This window comes from Staurois parvus, unplaced genomic scaffold (assembly GCF_062004578.1).
Source record: "Staurois parvus isolate SC_StPar_1 unplaced genomic scaffold, SC_StPar_1.0 ptg001054l, whole genome shotgun sequence".
In the NCBI taxonomy this organism is placed as follows: domain Eukaryota; kingdom Metazoa; phylum Chordata; class Amphibia; order Anura; family Ranidae; genus Staurois; species Staurois parvus.
Genome location: NW_028318850.1, coordinates 105,359 through 117,410, shown reverse-complemented (window position 1 = coordinate 117,410; position 12,052 = coordinate 105,359). Strand labels below are relative to the sequence as shown.

The window sequence follows — 12,052 nt, the reverse complement described above, 5'->3', positions numbered from 1 at the left end:
AGGCCCCCCCGCCCGGCACTTACCATTATGTGTATTCTGTGATTTAAAGAGCCCAACGACAGTCTTCCCGTGGAAGCCCCCAGATCGAAGCAGGATAGCGTTTGTTTTGGGGTTCTTCCAGGAGACCACTGGCAATCTATTATGGCGATAGCATCTGGCAACTTTCTGCAGACTGCTGTCCTGTACCAACTGAGGCACCACCAGAAGACCAGGGTAACTGGAAGACGGGGAAAAAAAAAAAAGTAAGGACAGGAAAAAAAAAGCAATTTCACAGATGATGGACAACAGAGAAACGTTAGCATTGTTAAAGGGACAGTGCAATCAAAATGTGAAAGCACTTCCAGGACATTGCTAAAAGTTCATTTTATGACCGCAGATGTCTACTTTAATAATTAATCCCTGCCAATCACTGGCATCACATCACGCCAGCCTTACCGCAGGAACACTCATAATGTGTACTTACTGAAAATATGTTCTAGTTTTCCAAATGCCAAGACTCAGGATGGCAGCTTGTTTGGTACTTTTGGGTATGATTGAGTATGGGACAGTCCTAGTGATTGGTCCAGAGCTGTCACATGAGCCCTGTGCCTTTCATCACAGAGCAGAAATGGGAGCGAAGGAAAGTCAAGTATGTGCAGCTAGAAAGGCATTAAAAGATCTGGTTGCTTTGCCCTGCATGGACAAATCCCCATAAAATCTGGATCACAAAATTAGAATGATCATGAACAGCAGTGACTTTGGGAAGGAGAACAGGGCATTGATTCATTATAAACAAAAACAATAATCCAGTTGAGGGTTCCTGATTACAATGACTTGGGATTAGCCAGCCTACATGTCAAACCATAGTAAGGAAAATGGCAGTTGCTTTAAGCATGGTGGTATTGACAAAGTTTTTATTAGACATCCATCACAGCCAATCATCAAGTTACAACACGAAAAATCCATAATCGCATGGGATACAAAACACCACTTACATATTCATCAGTGTGGCAGTAATCAGGAACCCTCAAGTGCTTTGGATTATTGTTTGTCTTTGTCGCCTGTCTTTTCATGTTCCAGTGGTTTACCCAAAGCAGCTGTGGATGTTCCTTTTGTTTTCACCAAGGTTATACTTGAAATCAATTAGGGATGCACCGAAACATATCGGCCGAAAATAGCCCTATCGACATTTTGTGGATAGGAAAAATTTAGCAGATACAGGAGACTGTGTGTACTGCAGATGTGGCGGGGAGGGGGGGTTGACGACGGCTGAGAAAGGCAGGAGCGGAGCAGTGTATACAGTGACTGGCTGTCGATATGTCAGTGCCGGTTTTTAAATGTAATTACCAGCTTTTTTTTCTTCACTTTAGCTCACAGAATGAGCTGTCACTTTCCCCCCAGCTAAAAGAAACAAAGTTTCCGTTTAGTTTCTTTCTCGAGCTAAAAGAATCAAAGTTTCCTTTTAGATTCTTTCCCTGAATTAAAAGAAACAACATTTCCTTTTAGTTTCTTTCCTGAGATAAAAGCAACAACGTTTCCTTTTAGTTTCTTTCCCGAGATAAAAGAAACAACATTTCCTTTTAGTTTCTTTCTCGAGATAAAAGAAACAAAGTTTCTTTTTAGTTTCATTCCCCAAGTTAAAAGAAATGTTTCCTTTTAGTTTCTTTCCCGAGATAAAAGAAACGTTTCCTTTTAGTTTCTTTCCCGAGATAAAAGAAACAACATTTCCTTTTAGTTTCTTTCTCGAGATAAAAGAAACAAAGTTTCTTTTTAGTTTCATTCCCCAAGTTAAAAGAAAAGTTTCCTTTTAGTTTCTTTCCCTGAGTTAAAAGAAACAATGTTTCCTTTTAGTTTCTTTCCCCAAGTTAAAAGAAACAACGTTTCCTTTTAGTTTCTTTCCCCGAGTTAAAAGAAACAACGTTTCCTTTTAGTTTCTTTCCCCGAGTTAAAAGAAACAACATTTCCTTTTAGTTTCTTTCCCGAGATAAAAGAAACATTTCCTTTTAGTTTCTTTCCCGAGATAAAAGAAACAAAGTTTCCTTTTAGTTAAATTCTCGAGATAAAAGAAACAAAGTTTCCTTTTAGTTTCTTTCCCGAGATAAAAGCAACAACGTTTCCTTTTAGTTTTCTTTCCTGAGATAAAAGAAACAAAGTTTCCTTTAGCTCCGGGGAAAGTGACAGCTAATTCTGTGAGCTAGAGTGAAGAAAAAAAAAAAAGCCGGCAATTGCATTTAAAAATCGGAACCGACATATAGTGACAGCCAGTGACGGAGCCTCTCTGTATACACTGCTCCCTCACTGTATACACTGCTCCCTCACTGTATACGTTGCTCGTCTCCTGCTCCCTCCTTGCACACTCTGCCCCGCACCCACCTACAAAGAGGACATGTCACTCATATGCTATCAAATAGTGATATGTGATAGCAATAAAACTCTAAGTTAATTAAAAAATACATGAACGTAGAAAAAAAAAAAAAATTGGAGCCTCCCCACCCCCACATATGCAGACATTTCGGTTTCAGTTCGGTTTTCGGCCACAAGCATTCTGAATTTTCCGTATCGGTTTCAGTACCAGAATTTTCATTAGGGTGCACCACTAAATTCAATGTATATAGATCATGGCACCGGACTTTACTGGATTTCATTGATTCGTTATATTACAGTAACATAGGTTAGTACAATCTCGTTGGTAAAATCTCCTATGTTCAATGCAGCAGTGCCATATTTTGGCGAGTGTAGGCATCACGTTATCCCTAGCCAAAGTCCCTCTGCCAGCACTCCCAGCATACAGTAGACAACCTTGTAGCCCAGAGAAGACGGTGTCTCTTTAACAGTAACCACAAACACGTTGGTTGGGAACCAAAAGACATTGAACAAACAGGAACAGGAGCGACTGTTATTAGTTCCTGTTTAACCTCTTCCTGTCTGGCCCATGTCGATAAACGGCCGGACGGGAGCGCTGCCAATGCAGGTGGACGTTTCTAAACGTGTGTCGTCCCACCCCCCCCCCCCCCCCGCATCCATTTCCTGTGCGCGCTGCCCAGGAGCGCTCGGCACCGATCGGTGCCCGCTGTGTCACAGTTCGCTGTACGGGACCTCTGTGCGAGGTCCCGATCATGTGATCCCTGATTGGCCAATCAGTGATCACATGAATAGTAGTAAACAAGATGTCACTTCCTGACATCATTGCTTACTACGTGTGAAATCTGTGAATGATCACAGAGATCACATGGTACAGGGCTATTCACAACAGCCTTGTACCATGTGACAAGCTGTGACCAATCACAGCTCACACAGTGTTTCTCAATGGCTGCAGGAATGCAGCCAGAGAGAAGGAGAAATGATTGCTTTCACAGCCTTTATGGGTGTAAAAGCAATCAGTGCAAAAAAAAAAAAATCTTCACCCCCCCACAAGTAGAACAGTGTCAGCACAGTATTTTTTAATGGCTGCAGGAATGCAGCCAGAGAGAAGGAGAAAGGATTGCTTTTACGGGTGTAAAAGCAATCAGTGTAAAAAAAAATCTTCATCACCCCTCAGAAGAAGTACAGTGTCACTATGGTGGCAGTATACGGCTAGGGTAACTGTATTTAAAAACAAAATGTAAAAATGTTTTTTGAAAAATTATAATTTTTGGTTATAAACTAATTTGGATTATTTTTTTCTTTACTAAAGATAGCTGAATACATTTTGGCCAAGATTTATGAAGAAAGATTATTTATTTGCAGAATTTTATAAGAAAAACTTTTTTTTTCAAAATTTGTGGACTTTTTCATTTATATAGCAAAAAAATAAAAATCCCAGTGGTGAATAAATACCACCAAAATAACATTTTATCTGTCTAAAAAAAAATGCTAAAAAATTCATATGGGTACAGTGTTGCATGACCGCGCAATTGTCATTCAAAGTGTGATAGCGCTGAAAGCTGAAAAATGGCCTGGACTGGAAGAGGGAGAAAGTGTCCGGGCTGGAAGAGGGGGGAAAGTGTCCGGGCTGGAAGGGGGGGAAAGTGTCCGGACTGGAAGGGGGGGAAAGTGTCCGGACTGGAAGGGGGGGAAAGTGTCCGGACTGGAAGGGGGGGAAAGTGTCCGGACTGGAAGGGGGGGAAAGTGTCCGGACTGGAAGGGGGGGAAAGTGTCCGGACTGGAAGGGGGGGAAAGTGTCCGGACTGGAAGGGGGGGAAAGTGTCCGGACTGGAAGGGGGGGAAAGTGTTTGGACTGGAAGGGGGGGAAAGTGTCCGGACAGGAAGGGGGTGAAAATGTTTGGACTGGAAGGGGGAGAAAGTGTTTGGACTGGAAGGGGGGGAAAGTGTCCGGACAGGAAGGGGGTGAAAGTGTCCGGACTGGAAGGGGGGGAAAGTGTTTGGACTGGAAGGGGGAGAAAGTGTCCGGACTGGAAGGGGGGGAAAGTGTTTGGACTGGAAGGGGGGGAAAGTGTCCGGACTGGAAGGGGGTGAAAGTGTTTGGACTGGAAGGGGGGGAAAGTTTTTGGACTGGAAGGGGGAAAGTGTCCGGACAGGAAGGGGGGGAAAGCGTCCGGACACCGGGGTGAATAAATACCACCAAAATAACATTTTATCTGTCTAAAAAAAATGCAAAAAAATTCATATGGGTACAGTGTTGCATGACCGCGCAATTGTCATTCAAAGTGTGATAGCGCTGAAAGCTGAAAAATGGCCTGGACTGGAAGGGGGTGAAAGTGTCCGGACTGGAAGGGGGGGAAAGTGTCCGGACTGGAAGGGGGGGAAAGTGTCCGGACTGGAAGGGGGTGAAAGTGTCAGGACTGGAAGGGGGTGAAAGTGTCAGGACTGGAAGGGGGTGAAAGTGTCCGGACTGGAAGGGGGGGGAAAGTGTCCGGACTGGAAGGGGGGGGAAAGTGTCCGGACTGGAAGGGGGGGGAAAGTGTCCGGACTGGAAGGGGGGGAAAGTGTCCGGACTGGAAGGGGGGGAAAGTGTCCGGACTGGAAGGGGGGGAAAGTGTCCGGACTGGAAGGGGGGGAAAGTGTCCGGACTGGAAGGGGGGGAAAGTGTCCGGACTGGAAGGGGTGGAAAGTGTCCGGACTGGAAGGGGGGGAAAGTGTCCGGACTGGAAGGGGGGGAAAGTGTTTGGACTGGAAGGGGGGGAAAGTGTTTGGACTGGAAGGGGGGGAAAGTGTCCGGACTGGAAGGGGGGGAAAGTGTTTGGACTGGAAGGGGGGGAAAGTGTTTGGACTGGAAGGGGGGGAAAGTGTCCGGACATGAAGTGGTTAAGAATTACAATCTGTTACTACAAATTCACCATAATTCCCATAAGGCGCTACAACCTCTACACTCCACAAAGCATAGTCGTAGTTCAGCCAAATTCAAACCCTTCTTCCTATACGATATGTGAACCAACGTGTCCATCTTGCTGCCATACATTTGGCCGTCACATGCTTCTTACAAGAAGGAAAATCTTCCTCTATGCAACTCTGCAAAAGGTCTCCTGTGCAGTGACATGAAAATAAAACTCGTAGGTCAGAGCTGGACAAAACCTGACAGCAGATCTCATCGAATCAAACACAATGTAGAGAGCGCGAGCTTCTATTTGCTGTGTGTGATAATTCCGCGAACACCGTTCCTGGCACACATCGCGGGAGATCCTTGTCCCAGGACGTGGGAAGAGGTGAAACTAAACAAAGAAATGATTTAATAGGTCTGAGAGTTTTCAAGAACTAAAAAAACGCAAAGTGAACCTTTCCATTCATCGAGCGTGCAGAGGTAGATTTTTATTTCAGACTCCATTCCATCAGCTGTTTCAGTCGCATCTCTCCCTTCACCAAAATATCCAGAATAAACTGGAGCTATTGATGTTGTTATACGATTTCTTTCATGAATGTACTTGATTCTATATTTTGAATGTGCAATTGTTGCTTTTCAAAGAAATGGCTTCTTACAATGTGTTTCCCAACAGTGGCTGCATCTCTAATAAGGAGTGCAATCTACATGGGTGGAGGCCAGCCAGCCCTGGGGGGTGGATTGTGAGGGAGAAGGTTGTCTGCTTGTTTTGTTCTCTCCTTACTGTGCCGGTGGTCATGCACTTTGCTTGGGTAAGAGGGGGCTTGGGTTGTGGTATGCCCAGCCCATAGCTACCCTGTCAGGAAATGAGCTATTAACCACTTCCAGTCCAGACACTTTCACCCCCTTCCAGTCCGGACACTTTCACCCCCTTCCAGTCCGGACACTTTCACCCCCCTTCCAGTCCGGACACTTTCACCCCCTTCAATTTCAGACACTCACCCCCTTCCAGTCCAGACACTCCCCCCCCCTTCCAGTCCGGACACTTTCCCCCCCCCTTCCTGGCCAGGCCAATTTTCAGCGCTATCACACTTTGAATGACAATTGCGCGGTCATTCAAAACTGTACCCATATGAATTTTTTTGCGTTTGTTTGAGACAGATAAAGCTTTATTTTGGTGGTATTTATTCACCACTGGGATTTTTGTTTTTTTTGCTATGTAAATGAAAAAGTCCAAAACTTTTATTTTAAAAAGTGTTTTTTTTTTATAAAATTTTGCAAATAAATAGTATTTCATCATAAATCTTGGCCAAAACTTATTTTATCTTTTTAGTAAAAAACAAAAATAACACATATTCTTTTATAACCAAAAATTGTAAGTTTTAAACTTTTTTTTTACATTTTTATATTATTTATGTTTTTTTACATACTGTCACCCTAGCAGTACAGTGTCACCATGGTGACACTGTACTACTTGTGGGGGGTGATGAAGATTTTTTTTTTTGTACACTGATTGCTTTTACACTCATATAGGCTGTAAAACTGATCATTTCTCTTTCATTCCTGCAGCCATTGAGAACTACTGTGTGAGCTGTGATTGGTCACAGCTTGTCACATGGTACAAGGCTGTTGTGAATAGCCCTGTACCATGTGACCTCTGTGATCATTCACAGATTTCACACGTAGTAAACAATGATGTCAGCAGTGACATCTTGCTTACTACTCTGCATGTGATCACTGATTGGCCAATCAGTGATCACATGATCGGGACCTCGCATAGAGGTCCCGTACGACGGAGGACACAGCGGGCACCGGATCGCAGTGCTGCACGCTACCAGGGAGCGCGTACAAGCAGGGGGCGGGGAGGCCGTTTATAAATAGCCACCCGACTCTGCACTGCCACCGTCCGGCCGTTTGGAAGTCATGTCACGAGGGTAGACGTTCAAAGTGAGGCTGACGTTTTTTTCGAAGGGAGATCCTTCTTCATCAGAGCTTCTTGTTTGTGAAAATATATATAGTTTATTAAATAAAATCACTGAATTACTGAGGTAATGCGCAAGTTTGGTGATCTCTTTTTGCTTCACTTCAAAGCTCTTTTGGCCATACTTTTCCTGTGGGTCAAAGGAGTGCACTCCTGTGACCCACATTAAGTCAACAGCAAGATGACGTTACAATGACAGTCCAGGCTCTACAGGGATTCTGACAATAATGTCAGTATCCACCTAGATGCCTTACAGGCAGCTGGCTCAGCCTCTGTGCACCAGTATGAGCCTGATCTAGCCGCTCCTGCCCCCTCCACAGCCCGGCGCTCCAGTGAGCGCTGGAGGAGCAGAGTAGAGAGCTGTGGCTGACTGTCTACACTCATCTAAGTTCACCACTTCTGGGCACCGAGGGGAGTGCTAGTCCAGTGCTGCAGATTAGCCCACACTGGCCGGTCCACATAGTCCCCTTGCACTATTGTAATGCCTCCTCTGGATCCTGAGAGGACTCTCATTTAAAAACAGGACACGACCAATTGTAAAAATTGCAACGAAGCTGAAATTTCAACCTATTTAAAAGTCGAACAATTTTCCTGGAAATTTATTCCACAGCTGTCCTTATGATTCTACTGCCCACAGTTTCACATTGATGTCTTTTCTGCATTATATTCTGCATGTTCCTGTGCAAAAAACATTCTGTTTGATATTTTACAGCAATCAGGTGCAGAGAAAATATTTATTAGAAGCTAGCGATTTTTCCTTGATACCCAAAATGAACCATTTGTCACAGAAGTTCACTTAATGGGGGGAAACCCAATGTAAACCCAGAGCCCGAACTCACCTCCGGCACAGCGAGTACATCCTGTTCATGGCTGTCACTCGGAAATGTTCAGATTTGATCCGCGTTGAACTGGTGCTGATGGTCCCCAAGGCCAGGCGCTGGTAGTCCCGGAAACAAGCCCTCTCCACTAGCTGCTCCATGGTGGACTTCTCCGACGCTTTCAAGGTTGCACTCGGCAGCTCATTATCATCTGAAACTGAGCAGAATGTGAACATAATATCACCAGTGTATATTGGCGAGGAAAGGTATTTTGAGGTTTCTATACTGGTGCAAACAACAAAAGTTTACCTGATATCTATAAGCCGTAGCCTGACCAAACAATTAGCCTATCACTGCAAACCCAAAATGACCTTACCTGGTCAAAGTGAACCCGCTACACCAATGAGAACACTACGTTTATCTTTAACCACTTGCCGTCCGGCCGCTGTATATAAACGGCCGGACGGTGGCAGTGCAGGGGCAGGTTGCAGTTCATAAATGGCGCCCGCCATTTTGGACTGTGCTCGCTTCGTGGGAGCGCGCAGCACCGTGATCTGGTGCCCGCTGTGTCCTCCGGACACAGTGGAACACCGATCGTCGTATGGGTCGTATTGGCCAATCAGTGATCACATGAAGAGTAGTAAGCAATGATGTCACTTCTGACATCATTGCTTACTACGTGTGAAATCTGTGAATGATCACGGGGGGGGGGGTTGCCAGTGTGTGTGGGACGGTGGTAGTGGAAGGCTCTCGTGGGTGGGGTGTTGTTGGTCAATGTCAGGCTCTTATTGTGGGGGAGGTGGGTGTTTGTCAGTGTCAGGGTCTCTCCGTGGAGGAGGGGGCAATTTTTGTGTTGCCTTGGGCAACCTAAATACTCCACTGCTCAGGAGACCTTCCAAAATGCCCAGAATGCACTGAAAAACAGTAAAAAAATTAACTAGTTCAGACATTTTGAGAGAAATAGAGAGAGCAGTATTTGTTGAGATTAGCTGCCTTTTTTTGTGGTGTTTGGATGTTCTGGTTCATTTCTGTGCAGAAATTATTGCAGCCGTGTCTAACATTTTCTTTCATGCGAATCTTCAAAGTATGGTGTATTGGGTCCATCTGAGTACTGGAAAAACCCTTTGCATGCATTTCCATGATGAAAAAAAGCTCTGGACAGCGTCTGGAAATAGACGAGTTTAAAAAAAGTTTCAAACACAAACGCTTATAAACGCGGTTAGCCGCGTTTACAAGCGTTTGAAACGCTGATAAAATCTACCCCTGAACGCAAGTTTTCTGTGTTCAAAAAAACAACTATAAACTCAACTGCCTGTAAACGCCGATGTGTACATGGACACATAGGAAAAAATTAGGGAGAGTTCAGGGGCTGCTGAAAAAAACGTAGAAAAGCTCCAACACGTGAGCTTATGAGCTGCAGTGTACATGAGCACTTAATGAATGATGAGGTTGTGTGGGCGGAGCCCCACATGGCCATGCTCTTTTCAAATTGTGACAGCAGGTGCAGGGAGAACATCCCCCACCCGCTGTCACAGAGGGGGAGGATTGGGGGGGGAAAGGTGCAGGAGCTAGAATAGGTTACATATTCCACCCCATAAACGGGTGGAATATGTAACATGTTCCAAAGGTGAACTTAGCCTTTAAGTATGCAAATATGGAGTTTGGACCAGGGGCGGACTGACCATTCAGGCACTGCCCGAGGGCCCGGGGTCAGTAGGGGGCTCCCATGAGATGCCCCTGGTACCTTTCATAGGCTTTTTTGAGTGTGGTTTGAGTGTGGGTGAGGACACAGGGGCCCCATGATCCTCTATTGCCCGGGGGCCCTATGAGTTGTCAGTCCGCCCCTGGTTTGGACTTTAGTTATTCTGTCTTAATAACAACGACCAGCTGTCCACTGATAATGTGCATATTGGAAGCCCTGCCTGGGACCTTCCCCCTCTGACATGTTTCAAAGATGGGCTCATTCACAGGGACTTCTTCACTAGTAAGCCTGTTTCTAGGCCGAAATGCGTTGAAAGGAGAGGCCCAGGTGGGGCTTCCAGAGTGAACAATAAAGTTTTATGAAAAGGCTGACACTGTCGGTGTGGCCGGTTTTTGAGATTCATCCTTTTATAGGGAGCGTGGATGAGCTCCATCCTTACCTGCACATGTTCTCCTTGGATACCATGCAAACTTGTGTTTTCAGTTTCACATACTCTGGATTAGTGACTCAGAAAGTATTGAAGTCAGAGAGCCAGGCAGCTAGCATTTTCACAAGGAGGTCAGCAACAGCCCTTATAATATGTGATATTTCTCATCCCTGGCTGGGAATGGCTCCTCTCAGGTGTACCACCCTAGCTAGTTATGAAGTGATGGAGGTCCTTGTGATTTGCTGTATTTTGTAGGGAACGGGGAGGCTCTTTATTCGGTGTAATATTGGTGGTGCCCCCAAGTCCAGCCCTGAGCTGCATGTTCATCTAAGCAGCACAGTGGCTAAATGGTTAGCACTTCCACCTGGCAGTACTAGGGTCGCTGGTTGGAATCCTAACCACGGCACCACCTACCTGGAGTTTGCATGTTCTCCCTGTGACTGCGTGGGTTTCCTCCCACACGCCAAAGACATGGTGGTAGGTTAAGTGGCTCATGTCTAAAATTGTCCCTAGTATGTATGAATGTAAGTTAGGGACTTTAGATTGTACGCTCCTCGGGGGCGGGGACTGATGTGAATACACAATATATATGTAAAGCGCGGAGTAAATTGACGACGCTATATAAGTACCTGAAATAAATAATAAATAAATAAATCTGTCCTTCTCTAAGGAATGATTCACAACAAACCGGAAATGTCGTCCTCTTCGTTGCGGCTGCCTCGTTCCTCTATAATGGTTCCAGTCTTCTTTTTGGCAACGTATGGACGTCCAATTGTCATCTTCCCGGCACGCTTGGCCCCTTTTACAATGGTTTTGGAAAGTGTCCTGAAATAGTTAAGAGTCCCCGATCAGAAAAGGACTATTTTCAGTGAAAGATGCCACGCACTCAATGTATGTGGGTTGAGGCTGCACCCTAGAAGACACATAGGGAAGAGCCAGTCCTTACCGGAAAGAGGTATTTTTCTCCTTCTGCTTTGGAAGGATGATAGGGGGCGCCGCCTGTCCTGCAGCAAAAGCGAACATGCTAAAGATGGAGACGGGATAGCGGAACTTCATCAGTTGCTTCTTGAAAAGGTCCACCATTTCCGGGCTGACCTCCTCATCAAAAGCTACTTTAATCAGCTGCGTGAGACAAAAAGAAAAAAAGACATTCCTGAAATCAGACGCCAAAAAAATGATTCTTTGAAACAGACATATTTGGGGAGATTTACTAAAACTGGAGAGTGCAAAATCTGGTGCAGCTCTGCATAGAAACCAATCAGCTTCCAGGTTTCATTGTCAAAGCTTCATTGAACAAACTGGGGTTAGAACCTGATTGGCTGCCATGCACAGCTGCACCAGATTCTGAGTTCTCCAGTTTTAGTAAATCTCCCCCATTGCTAGAGAAGTAAACAAACCAAATGCCCGATTACCAAATAAGCAGAGTCGCTGACTTCAAAGGCTGGCTGAATGCCCCAACTGTGGGTCCTTCGCTGCAGGAAAATGTGCTTTTTTTTTAATGCTGGTCATATTTTATGCCTAGTTATGTGTGCATGAAGCCTTATTATACAAACAAAAAAAAGACCAAAAATTTGGAAAAAAATCAAAACCATATTTTTTTACTTTTTGTTATAAAACATATCTAATAAAAAATTAATTTAGGCCAAAATGTATTCTGCTACATGCCTTTGGTAAACAAAAAAAAAAAAGGTAAATTATTTGGTTTCAGTGATAGATATAGTTTAAAAACTATATATAATGGTGGCAATCAGCGACTTGTATTGGGACTGTGATAGTGCGGTGGGCAATCTGACATTAGCTGAAGCTTGCTTTGGGGTACACTAACTGGCACTGACATCAATAGTGACACAGTGATCAGTGCTAATACTATACTGTACTAATGACATTGTCT

The 12,052-nt window shown here is 44.8% G+C and overlaps 1 protein-coding gene across 1 annotated transcript in view; it reads right to left on the bottom strand.

Annotated features, from left to right (window-relative positions):
- LOC149440755 (myotubularin-related protein 13) overlaps nt 1-12,052 on the bottom strand; it is a gene marked incomplete at its 5' end in the record, with an annotated part of 208,535 nt that overhangs the window by 91,740 nt on the left and 104,743 nt on the right. The window contains 4 exons of the mRNA XM_089658165.1: nt 24-217; nt 8,054-8,249; nt 10,850-10,986; nt 11,108-11,283. Coding sequence (XP_089514291.1) covers nt 24-217; nt 8,054-8,249; nt 10,850-10,986; nt 11,108-11,283 — 703 coding nt within the window. The remainder of the gene's footprint in view (nt 1-23; nt 218-8,053; nt 8,250-10,849; nt 10,987-11,107; nt 11,284-12,052) is intronic.